Source organism: Limulus polyphemus, unplaced genomic scaffold (assembly GCF_000517525.1).
Source record: "Limulus polyphemus unplaced genomic scaffold, Limulus_polyphemus-2.1.2 Scaffold126, whole genome shotgun sequence".
NCBI classification, from domain to species: domain Eukaryota; kingdom Metazoa; phylum Arthropoda; class Merostomata; order Xiphosura; family Limulidae; genus Limulus; species Limulus polyphemus.
In genome coordinates, this window is record NW_013665736.1 from 123,008 (window position 1) to 143,541 (window position 20,534).

At 34.4% G+C, this 20,534-nt stretch overlaps 1 protein-coding gene across 3 annotated transcripts in view; it reads left to right on the top strand.

Moving 5' to 3' along the window:
• The first annotated feature begins 1,499 nt into the window (after window positions 1–1,499).
• Window positions 1,500–20,534, top strand: part of LOC106473087 (leucine-rich repeat flightless-interacting protein 2-like) — a 95,268-nt gene continuing 76,233 nt past the window's right edge. For 2 of the 3 annotated variants that reach the window (XM_013933771.2, XM_013933778.2), the window contains exons 1-2: window positions 1,500–1,627; window positions 16,982–17,142. In XM_013933771.2, the coding sequence (XP_013789225.1) occupies window positions 17,056–17,142 (87 nt within the window). In that variant the 5' untranslated portion in view covers window positions 1,500–1,627; window positions 16,982–17,055. Of the gene's footprint in view, window positions 1,641–16,981; window positions 17,143–20,534 lie in introns of all 3 variants that reach the window. The other variant, XM_022402543.1, reaches the window with a different exon arrangement.

Genomic DNA, 20,534 nt, shown 5'->3' on the forward strand with positions numbered 1-20,534 from the left:
CACGTCATGTACGCTGATATGATATGATGCACTTAGGACGAAAATGAAAATACAATATTCAAGCTTATTACAATATATCGTAATTAGTCCTATTTGTTAGTTCACTGTACATGCAACTAAGTCTCTCGGTTGGTCAGCGGTAAATTTGCGAAATTACAATGCTAAAATCTGAGATTCGATCCACGCAGTGAAAACAACAAATAGCCCAATGTGGCTTTGTCCTCAAACAAACATACATATACGGCTAACTTAGCTTTCAAACCCTTATTAAGTCGACTTAATGTTTAAACATGATGAAAGTTTAATGCGTATAAAAGAGTAGTGATGGTTAATTTATGTTCCCTGAAGTCGATATTTATATTCGAAAAAACAATGACCCCCGGTGGCACAGCTGCATGTCTGCGGACTTACAACGCTAGAATTCTGGTTTCGTTACCCGTGGTGGGCAGAGCACAGACAGACCATTGTGTTGCTTTGTGCTTAACTTTAAATAAACAAACAAATATTCGAAAATATTTCAAATATACCAACATGTGTAGCTTACGCCCCTTGTTGGTTGCTGATGAACCAAGTAACATCATTAGGAGAAGTGCCCCTTGGGAAAATTGTATTATTTGGGACCAGTAATGAAATTTAATGTCCCCAATACAGTGATCTTAAGTGGTAATAATTAATAATAACTTGTGAGTGAGTGATATCAATGTTTTAAAAAGTTTTGAAGAATTATTAAAAGTTAGATGGGACGTTAAAACAAAATTATTTTTTCAAGCAGTGCTTGCTGAAATATGTTCATGTGTTCAATATGCATGGTTTGTAAACATATGAAAACTTTTCCAAAAGCAAGAAAATACCATATAAGTAAATTAATCAACGTCATACTATTGTCACCTAGTAGTGATGTTTTGAACTTCAAACCTCACAACATGTTGGCTTATTATCAAGTATTCAAATTACTTTGAAAGATTACTGAACATCTTTTTAAAAACCGAAATAGAATAAATTTTGTACCAATTACTTTAAATTATAGCTCACTAACTATCGAAAATTTTGTTTTGCTTTTTGCACTTAATATTAGCACGTTATACTAAATTTCAGGAAAGAATTTCGATAACATTTTGAAAACACGTACCATGTTAAGAGTTTTCGACCATATAATATAGCTAATGTATATTTAAAACACTTAGTGACATCATTACCCAAAACATATCTTGACTGCTTAAAGTAAGACCAAGTTATTTTGATACACTCTCCCTTTTATTTAAATCCTAGGCCCTTCCTATAAAAATTTGTACTTAAAAATTTATCTTTGGTCTAATGGGTGTTTTTATATAATTTTTAATGTTAATGTTTTCGACGTAATTATCTAGTTTATTTTCTAAAAGGTTTTATTTTATTCTGATATGGTTTCAAAATATGCGATAAACTTGGTTTCAGAACGAGCCAGGAAGAAAGCTTCCTTTACGTCATTTCCGTTTTCAAGAACATCCGGGAATCGTACTTCGAAGGAGATCGGCCGAGTTTATCATTGTTAAACTTATAAATTTTAATGGTGTTTTGATTTGCTGTTTTTTAGTTAGAGATTTGTTTACACACTTAAGAACGCCTGGAAACGAGTTTAATGTCAAAAGTAAGTTCAGTAGGTAAATATTCAAGAATTTATCAACTTTGATAAAAATATTTCTAGAATATACTTTCTTCATTCCATAAACTTTCAAATCTTCACCATGTAATTATGATGTAGCCTTTAGTGTGTAAATCTTAATATATATTCTCGTTAGCCGGTGATAAGCATGTTACCAATTATATTGGGTATATGATTGATTATCGTTACGGTGGCGAGTTCAAATGCTAACAATATTATATTGTACATGTCCAGTATAACTTGCAATACATCGCATGGAGTATTGTAAAACTAAACTTAGTAAAAGTGTAGTGGTAACTTGAAGTTGTGTTGTGAAGTTTATTTGTACTGATTGATGTTAATTTTATTTATAAATTATAATTATAGTTTTAACTTATAATTTAAACTATAGGTCCTAGTGCTTGGTAAATTGTGTTTTACGTTAAGTCTAATCTAATAAGAAAGTACACTACAACTTACAACTTTTAAGTTATAACTAACATAGTAAGTAATTCATTTTAAAACAAGTTAATTTGAGAGAACAGAGTTTCACAAATTTTCACTCTTATCTTAATAAGTTAATTATTACTTTAATTAGGGGTTTTGTAAGTTGTATAGATCTTAACTACTCATGTTGTACTTTGTTGCATGAGGAATAAAACTTGCCTGATTTGATTCATACACACACACACAATAAAAATACAAATTCTAGCTCCTTAGTGCCACAAAAATGCTCTTAAGTGGTTTTATTTTGGAATCAGATATAAGGGGTTTACACAGATTAAATGATGTCTTTCATCAAATAGCTGCTTCTAAGTTCTAACACTATTATTAATTTTACTAAGCTGACTTATTACTTGTGTTTCTCTTTATATTACTGTGAAACTATGTCACAAATATTGTCATTCTTATACTGCCAATTGCTTGCTGAAGGCATATTTTTGAGGCATTGTTTATTTAGTCATTAATAAGAATGATTTTGTAACTTGTTAAACACTAAACATAACTGATGTTTTTGAATAAGAATAATGATTTGATATTCTTAGAAACAGTGTTTTGGCTAATGTTTAAAATATTAAATGACTTGCTAATGACCTTACTGCCCATAAGATCAGAACATAAAAAAAAGAAGGTGACAGAAGGACATTTGCCCTTTCAAGGTTACTTCGTTACTCACAAAAATAAGGAACCAAAACTACAAAGCCCTTCTCAACCATAAACCCATCAAATAAAGTTTTTAAAACAATTCAGAGTAACAGCACGCAATACATCATCAGGTAGACCATTTCAAAGGATAGTACAACTAACTGAAACATAACTTTTAAAACTAAAGAACATGATTGTGTGTAGGTTACCAAAGCTTATACCTAATAATCCTAATATTGAATCATGTATTTTTAGCTTTTTCATTCCACTATTCCACTCACAGAAAACTGTCCAAACTTCTAGCAATTCTGAATGCCTGTATCAAGTCATCTATAGCTTTGTAAGCTCCAGAAAAAAAAAAGTTCTCAATCTTTAAGCTCTCTTCATAGCTTTAAACAAGTGCATGTATTATTCTAGTAGAATTTCTGTACTATTTCCAATATGTTTTCTTTCTTATAGTTAGAGTACCAAGACTGTACATTTGCATGTAATACTGAACTCCAAATGAGGCCATTCAAGGTTATAACTAAATTCTTTTAAATAAATAAAAAAATTCTTGTTGTTTTCAGCACATTTAAATACTTAGCAGAAGGCTTTAGGTTTTTTTTTTATCAAAAAGTATATAAACCTTTCTTCTTTTTTTGTTCCAAACACCAATGTTCCTCCTCTACAGTAATTTCTTAGAATTACTTATCACAGTTATACAAGGTCTTAAAATTATTTTTTATATTCTGGCCTAATTATTAAGACTATTGAAGTTCCTTATAAATAAGATAAGCATTTTCTATAGAATCAGCATAGTTTGTTAGCATATGTATCATCAATTGTAAATGGTAATGTTCAAGAAATTATTGGTATCAGTGACATAAATGATGAATGACAAAAGTCCCAAACAGATCTTTAAGAGACTACGAAATACAAGTCAGGAAAATACTTCTAATGATAATTACCAGCTTTCTGTATACATCTTAACTTTTCAGGATTTCCAAAATTATCTAACTTATTAAATAATTTTTTGTAAGTTGCTTTATCAAAAGCTTTCTTAAAGTAATGATACTTTATATTTGTATTATTAATAGCAGTGCCCCTCATACAAAACAAAACAAAAAGTGTTGAGAGGAAAATAAAGTTTTACAATAAAAATGATAATGATACTTAAGGTAAACAACATTGTTTATTTGTAACATGAGGGGACACAGATAAATGTTTCGGAATTCAACAGATTCTATCTACAGTATCTAAAGTTAAATAAAAGAATTACATCATTTCTAAGTAAGTAACTAAAATTTAATCAAAACTACAACAACACAAAAATTAAATGAGTGACAAAGGAAATACTGTATTTAGCAAAAAATCACCAATAAGCCTATAATACATCTGCATTTATTTAATGAACAAAAATAGGGAAGCTTAAAGGAAGTTTAAAAACTTATATTGGTTGAATAATTAGTTTAAAAATAACCTTGCTTGGTTTAAGTTCTGGTAGAATTGCTTTTTAAACTATGCTTTTAAATTTAATAATTTAGTTTTACTGCTGCCAATGCAGTAAAATAGTGAACTGTCTAACCAGGGAGAAAACTGTTTGGTGTAACTAGTTTCACTAAATAACATGAAACAATTAACCTGAATATTGACTTATATAATACTGCTACCAGTATGTGTTAAAAAAAACTGTGAACTGACAGCTTCCAAAGATAGAACAACCATATTTAACTAATTTTGCATTTAAATTAGTTTGTTATACCAATCCACTAAATTTACTTGTACCTGTTGTCTCAAATTAGGCAAGGTGAGGTGGTTATATTGTTAAATATTCTAATTCTATATCAGCTGTTCTGTTTTTATATAATATCTGAATGTGTTATGTTATTCACAGGAAAATTCATTAAGGAATATATATATATCTTATGATATGTATATATTATTTTTTGTAGTCATACTTGATGTTTTCAATTTAATGATCAGTTTGATGCAGTTTTAAGGAGAAATGTGATGGTGGTGAGTTAAGAGTGTGAATAGTTTTTTTTTTCAGAATTTTTTCTGGAGAGGGAGGTAGGATTTTATTTGGTGATGTGGTTGTGTTCAACAATTTTTTTTTACAGATATGTCTAAAATGGTTCAGTTTTAAGGTGATTAGCATTTTTGCATCATAGGCAATCTATAAAATATCAGGATGAGGGAAAGATTGAGTTCAGGGGGAACTTACTTCCTCTGAGGGTATGTTTAGTAGTTCCAAAATCCCAGACTGATTTTCCTCAAATTTGTCCTTGGCCCACTCACATCCCTGATATTATTTTCTTAGTTAATATTTTCTGTGGCACCATATAAAAGTTTTTTGAAAATCTAAGTACATCAACTCCAAACAAGATGATTATTCAGATAACAAGTAACACCCTCACAAAATGTTAACAGATCAATAAGGCAGGATATTTCTTTGGTGTATCCATCTTAGCTTTTTTTAATGATATCATATTTTACTGAATGATCTTGTAAAGCTTCTTTTATTAGTTTATAAAATTGTTCTTACTAGAGAAGTAAGAGTAACTGACCCATAATTTCATGGCAACTCTTATCACCCCTTTAAAAATAGAACTAACACAGGTGTATGTCCATGTTGTATGACCTACCTGAAATGAAAGAGATGGGCTCACTTATCTGATATTTGACTTTCTTTAAAACCCTGAGGAAAACTTTCTCTGGTCCTGGTGCTTATATTTATTTGTAACTTTTCACTCAGCCTATTTACCTCTAATGAACTAATATCTACAAAATTCAGGTCAAATTCACTTAGAATGCTCAGGATCAGGAATATTTCCAGTGTCTACTTTTGCATAAAAACAGAAGAAAAGATAAGTTCCAATACAATTACCTCTGCTCAGAGTTATAGATATTCTCAATTTGACTCCCCTCTAGTGTGCAAGTATTCACTCCCCACTAGCCTTGAACTCCCACCTAATTCCACATTTATACCATGCTGTTCAGCTGTGTTTAAGCATGCACATTAGCATGCAACAACCTGCCACCATTAGAAGTGTGACACACACTTCTATTGCAACTGACTCTCTCTTCTCTCTCTTCAATTGAACCCCATCTTCACTTATGAAATTTTGAAATTCAGTTACTGTTTTTCACATTTCAAAGTATGTTTACAATCCACTATAGAGTTGGATTTCTTTATCTGATTGTGAATTCTATTTCTCTTTCAGTTAGCAATAGTTAGTCAATATTTTTGAATTTACAGTTTACTAATACGATTACAATGGCTACCAACAGTAATGGTGTTCAACATCATGTAACAACAGTTGCAGGTGTGGCATTATCAATTGTGGAAGTGTTGAGCATAGTTTATTGGGAGATAGCTTCTTTCATGTGGACCGAGGGATCTCCTGATCTCCAAGCAATTCTGCCATTACCTGAGGACTTTGATCAGGACGATGTGGACTTGGACAGCTTTCCCCAACCCCCATTCCTTTGCTGTGCAGTCAGGTTCTCAGTCTGTTGCAGCAATTAGACCTCATTCACCATTTTTAGACTTGGTATCACAGGTATGTTGTCTTTGTCACCCATGTCATTTGATCCCTCCCTTCTTTATTAACTGCATCATCTAGTTCTGAGTTTTGATTTTCCCACTTTGCCTGATATTGGGGTTCATGCTGAACATTTTGCAGAGTAATTACGTGTGTGGATTAGTATGCCGTGCCCGCCTCGTACTTCAGTGGTTCATGCACTTATGTTTTATCGTTCAGCAAATCCTTTCTCGACAGACAACTGTTGGATTCACTTATTCCCCTTGGGGTTTGGACCCCAGTACTCCAGGGTGTTTTTCTCGAGCATAATTGCTCTTCTCCATTTCTCCCTTACAACACTCCCATGTTATTTGACGTCCATTCACCTGTTGTCCAAGGCTTTTTGTCGTTCTCCTGATGGTTTTTTGGTGGAAGCCTATACCCTCCTACTCACCAACTTGTCCAGATTGTCTTTGTCTTTCCTTCCACACTTAGCTTTTGTGTTGCTGGAGTCTCTTGGGTCAGGATGCTTTGTTAACACATGTGCATTTCCCTCTTGACTTCCTTGTGAGATCTTTGATCAGTCCCTTTTCTGAGATCTATGATCTTTGGTGGGCTTCTAGATAACTTGGAGCCTCATGTTGAATCTGCTAGCTTGCACACTTCCCTATCTTCCTGTTGTCCCAACATCCTCCAGTTCCTGCTTCCCATCTTCCTCCTTCCTCTCCTTTATCAGTTCCTCCTTCCCAGACCATGTATACATATCGTACCATTGTTCACCGATGCACTGTATGATGTCAACATTACGGGTGACTACCCTGTGTATTTGAGTCTGGTGAGAGCCAGGCTTTCTCATTTCTCAGAAGTGTGAGAAACTTTTACCACTGACCCTTTAGTCATTCAAGTTTTGTCAGAAGGACTCTCCTTTCTTTTCCTCACATCTTCTGCCTTATTCCCTGTCCAAGTTCCCCCCTTAAGATCCCATTTCTTTCAAGCATCTCACAGAAGCAGTTCAAGTCCTTCTCATTAAGGATGCCATTGGACAGGTTTCTCCTATGTTTCCAGGGTTCTTTTCCAACTTTTTGTTGTCCTCAAAAAGACTGGGGATTGGCATCCTGTGATTGATCTCTCCAATTTGAATCACTTCCTCAACTTGTTTTGGGTTTACCATAGAATTCTAACTGCCTCTCAGGTGTGCTTTTCTTCCAGGGCTTTAAATGAGGAATTTCAATGTGTCTGATGCTCATCTTCGCATGCCTATTGCTCGAGCTTCACGTCATTTTCTACATTTTGTCCATTAGTATCATGTTTACCAATTCCATCATTTTATTGATAACTGGCTCTTTCTACCTCCTTCCTTTGCAGAGTCTTTCTCACACACCCAACTTCTTCTCAAAGAACCTGATCAGGTGGGTTGGCTTATCAAGGTAGAGAAATCCATTATTCACCCCACTTAATATCTTGTTCATCTGGGGGTGTTTTTAACGCACAACATGGTCAAACCCAGCCTTCTCTTCTTCATCTGTGATCCATGGAGTTTTTAGTTTAGCACCTTCTTTCCTTGCCCAAGAGGTTCTGTCTCTTTTGGGGACTTAAGCATCACTGAAGGCTCTTATCCCTTTGGGCCATGCCCACGTTCATTCCTTGCAGTGGATACTACAAGTTCATTGGCACCTCATCAGTGACCCCCCTGGATTTACAGAAATCCTTTCCTGCTTCCCTTTGATGGTTAGACAGGGATAACACGTCAATGGGGGTACCTATTCCTTCTACCCCTCTGGATGGCCAGATCTTCACCTTTTGGAACTCCTTGCTATTCATTGGGCAATGGTTCATTTCCTGTCACCTCTGCAGGCCAAGACCATTATGATTCATTCCATCAACTTGACAGTTGTTTCTTACATCACCAGTCAATGGGGTGCTCAGTTGCGGTCCTTCTGTTCTTGCTCTCTAGATCTCCTCTTCTAGGCTCCCAGCCATCAAATTCTTTTGCTGGCCCTTCACATATCAGGAGCCCTCAACCTTATCTTGGATCATCTTTACTGTCCCGACAAGATTCTACCCATGGAGTGGTCTCTCAACTCCCAGGTATTCATATGGCTATGTTCTCAGTTGGTTCCTCCACAACTAGGTGTTTCCTCTCTTTTGGTCTCAAATTCCACATCCTTTGGCTTTGGCTGTAGATGTATTTAACCAGGATTGGAAGGACCTTTCCTTTATGCACACCCCAGTATCACTTTTCTACCTCGAGTAATTTCTCTCCTCCAGCCCACTCCTTGTTGGGTCCTTTCAGGCCAGCTCAACTGTGGTTTTCTTTCTCTATCCCTTCTCCAGGAACAACCTCCATTACCTCTCCCTCTCTCCCAGTCCCTCTGCTGGCAATCTCAATCAGGGGTGCTTCATCCCTCCATTCCCACACTCCAGTTTCACACAGCTTTTGTCTAGTCCCTTGTGAGGGGTTTGGGACTATCTACATGTGTAGTGTCCCTGTTGTCTCACACTGCCCATTCCTCATTCATTTCTGTGTATCAACATAAATGGGGCATATTCCACTGTTAGTATATCCAGTATGGATTTTCCCATTCTTCAGATACATATTTTTACATTGTGGTTTGACAAGGCTTTGTGCTTTTCAACCATTGCAGGCTATAGGGCAGCCCTGTCATCTCCCTTTTGTTTTTCCTATTTTTGCCATGTGTTTTCCTCTCTAGTTATTTCCCTTTTTCCATATTCCATATTTACTCCTGTTCTGATCTGGTTCATCTCCATGCTTTATGGTGTTCTGTGTTATGCACAGAACCTTTCCATGGCTCTTCCTCTCCTTTGTTTATCCATTTATTGTGATATTTATCTTAGGAACCTTACTGGTTGGTTTCCTCTAGTTATTTGTATAGCTTATTCCTCTCTCTCTTTCTTCTGAATCTTGCCAGTTGTTTTGTGTGTTGTCTCATCTGATTCATCACCTTTCAATGTCCTTGGCTGTCCATTTCCATCATTCTTTGAATGAGATTATCCAGGCTGGCATGTGGACCACTCCCCACTCCTTGATGTTGTGCTACTTGCACTTATGGCAGTTTTCTGCTCAGCAGGCTATCATCCTCCCCTGTAGCCATTCTCCATACATAGGTTGGTAAGTTATTTTTGTTTCATTTTTTTCAAGGGCCTGCTTAACATGGTATGGATCCTACTCTGTGGTGAGTGGTGCTTATTCGGGTATACAGTTATCCAAAATATACACCATGAGATCTATAAGGTCTATCACACTCGCTGTTGAGATGGGGTGTTCCACAAGATCACATGCAGGTTCTTCCTCACAGTATATTGCATCATAAATATGTTTGTACTGGACTGTACACTCATGGACTAATATGAATAAAGCAGAAAGAGATTGCTGCCCATCTCTGACATTCCTTAGATTACCAGAATTTGGAACAGTGTTTTTTAAAATAGTGTTTCATGGTCACCCATTGCACTTTTTCCAATGATGCTTTCTTCCGGACTTTCCAACACAGTTCTTCCCCTCTTCTTCCAGTGAAGTACAAAAGTCCTTACCACTTCTCAGTTCCTATCGACTGGGGTGGTGGATCATGGAGGAATCCACCTGTGTGTGCACAATTCCACTCAGTCGAGAGTAGGGCAGTGGCATTCTGCCTGTGTAGAAGGCATGACTATCCTTCTACTTTGGGTCTGATGTTTTATTCCAGATGCTGCCAGTCTGAACTGGATTTTTCCATCTATTTTGCAGTTTGCTCCTATGGCTGGGAATCCTCCATCTTACCACCCCTTGGATGCTGGTCTGGGGGACTGGTTTTGGTTGGAGCTGGACTAGCAAATAAGTCCTCACATGTGAGTGGGCTGGGAACTTCTTCCTACTGCTGACTGTATATTATGTTCTCAATGCTGATTGGTTCTGGACTGGAATTGGCCTTCCACATTGCATTTCCACCTTCCTGATTTCATCCGGATGTACATTCCTGGGGTTTGTTATTTCAGGTTGTGTTGGATTTGCACACATGTTGGTTTAGGTTCTCAAAACAGAGGCTCCTCTTCTCTTCTGGTTCCTCCTGGTGTGGACTGGAGTTGACCTCCTGATTATAGTCTGACACACCATAGTCACTCTACCCACATTCCTTTTTCTTTTGGATTTGGGATGGATCACTTGTTCCACCCTTTGATTGTGATGCAACACCAGTTGGCTCCACTTGGGTGAAGAGTATACCTGGTTCAGATGTGGTGCAGCCTCCCACAGGTGTGTTTCCCCTACATAGAGGTGGCACACTCCATAGGTGCTCTTCAGATGCTTTTGAAGAGTACTCATCTAGGTAATTTTACACTGGTCCCCCTCACCTGCTGAATGTGGGATTCTAGCTGTAACTGTGAGTGGAGATAAGTAATTGTATCAGAAGTTAATATTTTCCTACATTGAAATATATTTCTGATAGATACTTACCTCTTCTCACACTTCCTACCCACCTGTCCTCCCCACTTTCGGTGTTATTGTGAAGTGAAGATTGGGTTCAACTGCATATAGGGAGTCAGCTGCAATAGGAGGGTGTGTCATACTCCGATTGGTGTAGGGTTGTTGCAGGCTAATTTGCATACTTAAATGCAGCTGAATCATGTGGTATATACATGGAACTAAGTTGGAGTTCAAGGCTTGTGGCAAGTGAAAATTTGTGCACTAGAGGGAAGTCCAATTGAGAATAGCTGGATCTGTGAGAAGAGTTAAATATCTGTCAATCAGAAATATGTTTTCAGTGTTGGAAAATATTAACATTTATATGCAACCATCTCATATTCTTCATCAGAAACTTTCCTATCAGCATACTTTACAGGCCCAATCCACATTTTAACATTTTGCTTAACTTTATTACTTAAAAATCATCCTTGCTGTTAGTATGAACATTAATCAGCCAATTGTATCTCTAAGCCCTTTTGAATTTCCTAATTTCATTTTTAACAAAATTCATCACTCCTTTAAAGCTCTGTAAATCTTCCAACATACTATATCTTTCAGTTTAAACTTTTTACACTTGGATATTTATCCCTGATTTGCTCTTCTGTCTTTAGTAAGTCAGTTAGTTTTGATTTTACTTGTTATTCTTTTTTTTTTTTCATTTTGGGAACATCTTGTAGTAACAACGTAGGTATATTATTGTAATGCATGACCCAGAAAAGAACTACATGTATATAGATCTTCTTTACAGGTTACAATAATATATCTTATTGATAATCTGAATCATGTTTACTACAAACACTATGCAAGAAATTGATTAAGTTGTATTATACAAAAGCCAAACTTATTCTGTTGGTAATTTGGCAAAAGAAAATATATTGAAGTAATTTCTAAGGATACATATATACATAGAATTTAACTGGTTGAGGTGCTTTATCTAGACTTAGGCTTTAGCATTTTATGACACTTAGGATTGAAAACCGAATATTGATTTTGAAATTGCCCCCAGAGGTATTCATCATTTCTTTTCTACAGTAATTTTTGCTGAATATCAGGCTTCCTCTTTGCATGAACCTCATAAACCTCAATCATTTCTTTCAGTTTAGGGATCCCCTATTTTTCCTTTTTCTTTCTATCCATCTATTTGTCTTCATTTGTTACTGAACTTCTGTTTTCAACCTTGCCTTTGGTTTTCTTCCATGTTGTCCCAGTAACCTTGATTTCTTTGTTTCTGGGGGTGCATCTTGTCAGGTTATTTTACTTTCTGAGTTTCACCTCCATCAATCTTCTCTTCAGGACCTCTATCTTGCAACTTTTTGTTGTTTTGAAAGTATTGCTTATAAATTGGAAACATGAGCCAATGCAGCTTTTCAGCAATCATCTCTGCCTACTTGTTTCTTGCTGGTGTGACCAGAGGTCCCCACTAGGTTTTTTTATTGGGTTACATTCTCTTCAGTTCTTTGTTTTCTTGTTACTCTCCATGGTCTCCCTCCTTTTTGAAGGCTGACCATTGTAGGTTTGGCAGGTGATTTGTTTCTGGAGCCACCCTTGGCTCTAGTTCTGAGGGAACTCTGCTTTCCCACTTTGTCCACAGGTGACCCTGGAAGTTCTTCCTTCTCCACATTACCCAGATTTGCATCTGTTTGGATTATTCCAAGACTAGAAAATCAGTCAACTCCTTTTGCTTACATATATGTGTTTTCCTTTTCTATAGTGAGCATAGCACAGGCTGTACTTTATTTTGGCTCTGAGATTGATGACAACCAATCCTATGATCATACCTTTCTACTGCCTTTGATCCGATGAGGTGTAGTTCTGGACATCTGATCCATTTCCAACATCTGGTTTTCAGGGGTGAGGTTGTTGCTACTTCACAGGCTTGCCATCACCTTCTGTCTCATCTCTCTGATCTTCTTATCATGAACCATTCAGACACCTCTGCTGTTTCATCCTTCCCCTGACAGAGAGGCACTAACTTCCAGGATCTCTGTTTCTCTATCTCCAGATTTTTTCTTTCGGGCCCATGACCCCCACATTCAGTTTTTGATCTGTCATATCTTAAATGCTTAGGCCCTGTTAGCAGATCAACTATCTCACCTAGGCCTGGACCTTTCCTACTGAGTGATTTCTCCATTTTCTGGTTTTTCAATGGAGTTGCTTCCACTATGGGTATTTTATCATCACTGACTTTCCATCTTCCCTCCACTCATTTGGTAACCAATCCTAGACTCTACAGCTCTGGTTGAGGATGCTCTGTGTCTGGTGTGGTTCAACTTCTTATTATATGTTTTGGACATATTTCTTCCCTTTTCTGTTATGGGAGCTGTCACTTACTTTTGTCTTGTCCACCATTTGACACAGGGACAGGCTCATCTTTTTTGACTGACCCAATCTAGGTGGCTTGGGAGGGTATTTGGATGTTTTTTCCATTCATCTTCCATTCCCTTTTTTCCCTTGTATGGTCATTCCAATCCAACTTATCTCTTTTGTTCTGTATCGGTTATTTATCATTACCTCACTGGCACTACCAAGACCCTTCCAGTGTAGTTTCTTGTTGTGGGATTCCTCTTCCTCTATTCATTTAAATTCTTTCATTTTACCTGGTGGGTTAAACCACCTCTTCTGGTTAGTTTCTTATACCATGGATGATGACTCTTTTCTTGTTATTTTCAAAGTCTCCTCTCATTATGCTTGTCATCTCATAGCTTCTCTTGCATTTAGCCATTGATGTTCACGATTTGAAATCTTGCAGGAGGGGATGTGGACAACCCCCAACACACTAGTATCACATTACTTACACCACAGGAAGGTTTCACTTATCCTGGCTTTTGTCTCCCTTCATTCACCATTCTTTACAGTGGCTGTGATGGTGAGTTGTTAAGTTCTCTCCTTTCTTTTTTAGGTCTCACAACCACCTTATTCTAACCCTACATAAATATATTTCTATATTATGGCAACAGTGGAACCCACGAGGTAGCCAGTGTTGCCTCACAGGAATACTTACTCAACATCTGCATAGAACAGGAGAGTGTGAGAAGCATTAAACTCATTTACTTCTACTCAGTATCCATTCTTGAAATGAGGTTTATTGCAAGATTGCTTTGGTATATATGGGCAGTTGAAAAAACTGACATTCCACCCATCTTAGTGACACGTCAGCACCCAGCAAAAGATTCTTATGACAATATCTTCTGCACTACTACCTCTACTGGGGGAAGAGTATTTCCTGTTTGAGTTGGCTGTGGTCTCCCACTGAGTGCTGTCCTTCTAGGCTACCTTTCTTTCTGATCCTGTTTACAGAAAGGAACTCATCTTTGTAATTTCTCTGCACCAGACCCTCCACTATATTTGGTGTGGGGTTCTAACACTGCAGAGAGGTGAGTAGCATTTATGAAGTTAACATTTTCCTTTCCTGAAAATGTATTTCAGATAGATACTCATCTGTCTGCACCACCTTCCCACCCTTTCTCCCCATTTATGGTGTATTTAGTTTGCCTTGTCAACAGTGAACTTTTGTTCACATGCTAGAGCTCATGGAAATTATAGCACATGGAAGACATATTGTCTTCCTATTGATGGAGGGATATAGCCTAATGATTACATCATAGGCTGGCACATTACATGTTGACACATGTGAGAGTTTAGTTCAAGACTTATGAGTTACTCAACAGTGTGCACAAAGTAATAGCTCTTTGTGGTACAGAGAAGATGGGGAGTATCTGAAATACAGTTTCAGGAAAGGAAAATGTTAATTTTACTTGATTGATTGAGTGGTTAGATTCTGGTATGTTTATCAGTAGAAATTATATGTGTAAGTGTTGTTAACTTGAGGTTTTTGAAAGCTTTGTTAGGTGGGTTTGTAATTTATATCATAATATTGTAGTAGTAAAGATTATAGCATTGTGAACCAAGCACTTAAGTACATGTATAAACTATTTTAATTACTACATTTTTGCTGTATACCTACCAATCAGTTGTTATATTAACATAAGGAACGAGTATCATGATGTTTCTTTAATCAGTTAAGAAGAAGTCTTATTGAGCTACTGCTTTTCCTCTTTATGAGAGAGTGATTCCAGCAAGAATTGTGGACTTAAACTGTGGTTTCAACTAAATAGGTGAAATCAATTAAACTTTATAGAAAAAAAAAGATGTTAAAATAATGGCATAATTACATACTGCATGCTTGTATGTCTGTTGGTTTGCCAATCTTCAATTGTTTTTTTTTTTTGGCAAGATAAAGTAAAACTTTTTTTGTTAAGTGAGTTACTTTTTCTTTGTAGTAAAGCAATTACAGGATTGTGCAGCTTAAAACTTACTGTTTTAGGAACATTATTTTTCTAAAAATCGTGATTTTAGGTAGCACAAACTAAAACTTATGTTGAAAAGTCAATTTTTTGGACTTATGCTGCTAATCTTTTTTTGCTAATGAAAAGTAAACATATCTATAATTTCTGTGTTGTATAAAGACTGGTTATGCATCTATAGAAGTACTGTCTGCAGTTTTGGACCCTATTCTACAGAATATATATATATATGTTAACATATTAAAAATTTTGCAGAGATGGGTACATTTACGTACACAACATTACAGACTTTAAGGGACCATTTGATCCTTCAAGGCTGCCCTTACACATCCACTCCTAAGTGAAAGTAAAGGTTTAACTCTACCTTTTATTTTTCAGGACATCATTTATTCTCCTGTTAAACTCTTGTAAGATTCTATCCTCCAATATTGTTGAGGGCAATTTATTGCATAAGCTTATTATCCTGTTAGGAAAATAAAGCTCTCCACCACTATGACAAGATCATTTTCTTCAATCAAGCTGTTGACAGGGTGTAATTTATACTAAATGTGTGAATTCAAATTATTATAACCCAGATATATTACCTTTCATTTGCTATAATTAAAGGCTTTTTGCCAGCTGTTTCAATTTAGGCATTTAAGCTACTAAAAGAGTATTAAAGTTTTGAACTTCTTTTAACTAGAGCAAAAAAATGAAAATTAGAGGAGACTGGATTCAGATATCAGAATTGATTAGGGTAATCTGTTTAAACAGTTGAAAGAAAAGCCTGAGATATGAATAGCATTAAGCTTGGAAAGTCCAGATGCACTATTATTCTTTGACAAAATGAGTCTTGCATGAGATACATGTATAGACTTCCAGAAGTAATTGTCTAATAATTTAATGTGTATTTTTAGTTTGAATACTTCTGAACTATTGTTAGATTGGAGTACAGTATATGCATGTAAAGGGATATATTTAATTTATTTTTTATGATTTTGTAAGAGAAGTGGTGAGATGGATAGACCAGATGTTTTTCTGTCAACTTGTATTTTTGATGCTGTATGTTTATTTTTACAAGGTATTCTTATCATATAATTTGGACTAAAACCCATATAAAGTGGCTTTTACTGCAGTATAATTATATATATTGTTATGAAATAATAATTTTTTAACAGTTAGATTTTAATTGGTAAGATGAACAATGACAAAATTAATGTTCCATTTATTCTTGACATTCATTGAATACTACAATAATTTGTAAGTTGAACGGAAAAGAAAATTATCTTAATTCGGTGCAGATTTTTTTTGCACACACTTCTCTTTTTGAATCAAAATCTTGCATAATAATTATTTCCAGTTGTACATGTGAATAAGCAAGGTCATTCATCTATTCAGTCATTTCATGTCCACATAGCAAGTTATATTAAACAGTGTTTCCTTTATATATATATTCAACAAAAACTTGAAAGAATGTAAATTGTTGCTACTTTTCTTGCCGTCAGACGAACGGTTACATATAAAAATGTTATGAGAGAGAAAAGTTCTCCCAAGAACAAACTTAAGTTATGCTTTCAGAGCTTATACATATAAATTTGGCTGCTAATTTTACATTCATGTACATTACTGTTGAAATTTATCCTATTAAGTTTGTAATATAATTAAACACAAAATGCTTTCCTGTAACCCCCCAAAAAAAGGTCTTTTGTGGACTAGTCCTCTGAATGAACTGTTATCTTTTATCCATTGAATAGATATATAAGCTATGTTGTGGGTGAGTGGAGAATACAGAAGGTTGTTTGGCCCACTGCAAAGGTGTACAAATTTAGCTTTGTTAAAGGATAGATCTTTAACCTCCTTTTAAGTAAAACCACAGATAATATAGGAACTCAAAAAAAAACTACAACTTTCATTTAAATGGCATGGATGTGTGAATGTGTAGTAAACATTCCATATTTTATTACAGCTATTTCTTCAATGATGGTATGGTAATAGCAGAAAGAATTCTATCTTCTTCTGGTCAGAAACAAGTATTAAGTCATGGCAACTGTCGGAAGTGGTCGTAAGAGAGTTACTACAAAATTGTATTCTGCAGAGGATCAAGCTTTAGATCAGATTGCTCGTGAGGTATTTAAACTGAAGATATTTTTTTGTTGAATTGCAATTTTTAACTTCAATTTGTTAGGTTCACAGGGCCGAAGTACAGTAGCTTCATGTTGTATTTGTATGTGTATTATACGCCTTTATTGTTACACATTTTTTACATATTTTATTGGTTGTTCTTGAATTTGTTAGACAGTAATGTTAAATTGTTTTCCATAAATTAACAGAACATTTAACATAATAATCTAAAGGACTTTGATGTTTAGAACTTTATTTGTGGATCCAGTCATATATAGAAATATATCCTATGTCCTGAAATTTGTGGTGGATTGTTTATAATTGTTATCGTAATTTTGCTATAATTGCACCATCTTTCTCATTTTTTCTTGTAATATTATAGTATTAATATTTTGCTTCATACTGAATATTACTGTAAATTTCAGTTATTTCGATTATCATACCAAAGTTGAGTTCAGTGGATTGTTACTGAAATAGTTTTAAATGCATTATTCTCTTTGTATTATATAAATGAATTGATAAAAAAATATTTTTTTTACATCAACAGGAGGTGTGTGGTTGTGAAAAAAAAATTGTCTGTTTCAACATAGATGTAGCTAAGGTATTTGATAGCATTTCTACAGTGATAAGAAGTCTGTAGTTATAAGAAACAGTATATGAGCATTAAGAATAAAGTACAACATAAAGTTTTGGATTTTATGGGAATATAAGTGATGTTTGTTGTTATGATATTATCAGGTTAATTAGGTTATACGTAACCAATATTTTTGTTTTTTTACTCTTCAAGTTAAAGTTATCTATATGTGATTTTGAGTTGTGCTACTTTCTTCAGTTAAAACTTTTCAAAAATAAAGGTATATTAAACGGACTATAGGTAGTCACTGTAACATTTCCCATAACATCTATATATTAACTGTCTTTTGTACAGTATATTTTTTTCAGTCCTACTATCTGTACATTGTGACATGTAGAGCTTTGGCCTCCAGGATAATTCAAGAAACATTTCTACAATGTATATTGTTTGAATGAATTAGTGTTTTTAAGTACTTTATAATAATGTAAAATGTATACATGTAGAAAATTTAGAATTGGAATTATTGTTTTTATTCAAAATTATTGAATATTTTATCAATAAAAATGCTTAGAAAGATAAGTAAAGTTTTGTAGACTTTCAATGGTCTAATTAGAATTACTTTCATCCTAAAGTTTCCTTTGATGTACATACATGTTCTGTAAAATAATTAATGTTGGGGCATTAGACAAAGTCAGTTACATACATAGTTTTGTATACATAAGATGGCTGCCAGTCCTCTCCATAAAACAGTCATCTACAGCTCAACTGGAAGTTTTTGTAGGCCATGACCATTATAGATGTTATTCAAACTGGTTTTCTTTTTAAGGTCTTGAGTGGGTGGCATCACCCTTGTTGTTTATCAGGATTATGTATATGTGTTGATACCATATGTTATTTTCATTTTGCCTGGAGCTCTATTTACTAGGGTAAATCACTGCAGTTCAAATATTAGTCACAGAAAGGTATAGAAAAAAATAAGTTAGATTGCTGTCTAGTGTATTTGTATATGGTATTCTCTGTATTGAAACTTGATAAAATATTTTTAAATGTATCACATGCAAAAAAAAAGGTGGTTAGAAAATAATTTGTATCACGTAAAAGTAAAATAAAATATAAATGGATACAATAACTTTCCCTATGGTAGCTAAGTCAGAATAACTAACCTGACTGCTAGAATGCATGTTGCTGGTATATACTTCTAGAATTGTAAAATTCTTATAGGAATTACTTAATTGTTGATAATATTCATAATTATATACTACTGTTGGGATACTTGTAGCCCATAATAACATACAATACACGCAAAAAATTTAAAAGCAAAATTCTGTCAGTATTGCTATTAATCTCACTCACCTAAATTTATTTTTTCTTGTTATAACAGGCAAAAACATAAAATTACTCAATATGTGGGCATCACCACCAGTGAATAATGTAAAACAAATCATTAATTTGAGGGCAGAATGTTGAAGTTACTTCATGATATCCAAGAATTATAGGTAGTGCAGATGATGATTTGAGATTTATCATTTTGAAAAAATAACTTTTATATAGCTAAGAAGTTTTGTATTGGGGTTGAGCTTTTGTTTTTAATAACAAGATAATAGTAGTAACATTAAAAAAAAAGAAGAATTCACAAAAAGTTGCTGTACAAAAAATTAAAAAGTAATAATATCTTGATCTTATTTTTAATAGTCTATCATTTCCAAAATGTTTTTTTTAAAAACAGTTATAACTAACATTTACCCACTATTTATGTACTATAAGCTTTAAAGCAAAAGAACTATGTTAATCTTTACTTGTTGTAATGGTAGGTCTACTATTTTCTATATCAGTTTACACTAACACTACAAGATCTACTATTTTCTATACCAGGTTACACCAGCACTACAAGGTGCTGAAAATGTTTAACAACATAATAATTTTTGGTATGGGAATTTTATTATAAAAATGTCTGTAAACTTGAAGAAAGCATGGCCAAACTCTACATCTTTTTCTGTAATGTATGACTGCTGGTTAAACTAGGAGTAGGCTCAGGAAATGAAAAATGATATATTCTGTGATAAAGATATTGTACAAAATTTAAATATAGATGGGTCATTTTAGCTATATATATAAATATATATATATATATATTTATTTATTTATTTATAACAATTAAGTGAATATAAGATAACCACAAGGCTTAACTATGTAATGAGTAATTATTTCTCAACTTAGAAGCAACATTAGCTACAGCTATGAATGATACCAACAGTTTTTACTTTTTTCTTCTTAAAGCACTGTGAACTAGGTTTATTGTGAGATATTGTAGAATTTAACTTTTCTAAATGTATTTTTGTAAGAAAGGTGGTATTACTTCATAGATCTGTTGTGGTATTTTCATTTTATTTTCTAACAGGGTTAAACAGACTAGCACAAAACTTGGTAGTTACAGTTAGCACTTCAACATAGAACTTAACAAAATCTTTACAGTAGTTGTTGTTGATTTTAACTTTGTAAGATTTTTTTTTTCCAAATATTACTGCGAGAATTGACTGGGCCCTTTTCCATTTGGTCTCCATACAGATTTTTAAAAATATAATCTGCTATTATTATATTGAAGACAGAATGCAATTAGAAGCTGTGTATTAAAATAATGTGAAAGCACAATTTTGATTAACAATGCATAGTATACAATTTCACAGACCAAGAATAACGAACAAAACTTCTCATGTGACATTTCAGTAAACCCATTATACCCTTTAGAGATTTTAGAGCCATGTGAAAATTGCATTTCAGATCTTACTTTTTTCTTCATGAAAAAAAAAATTTATTTAACTCTGAG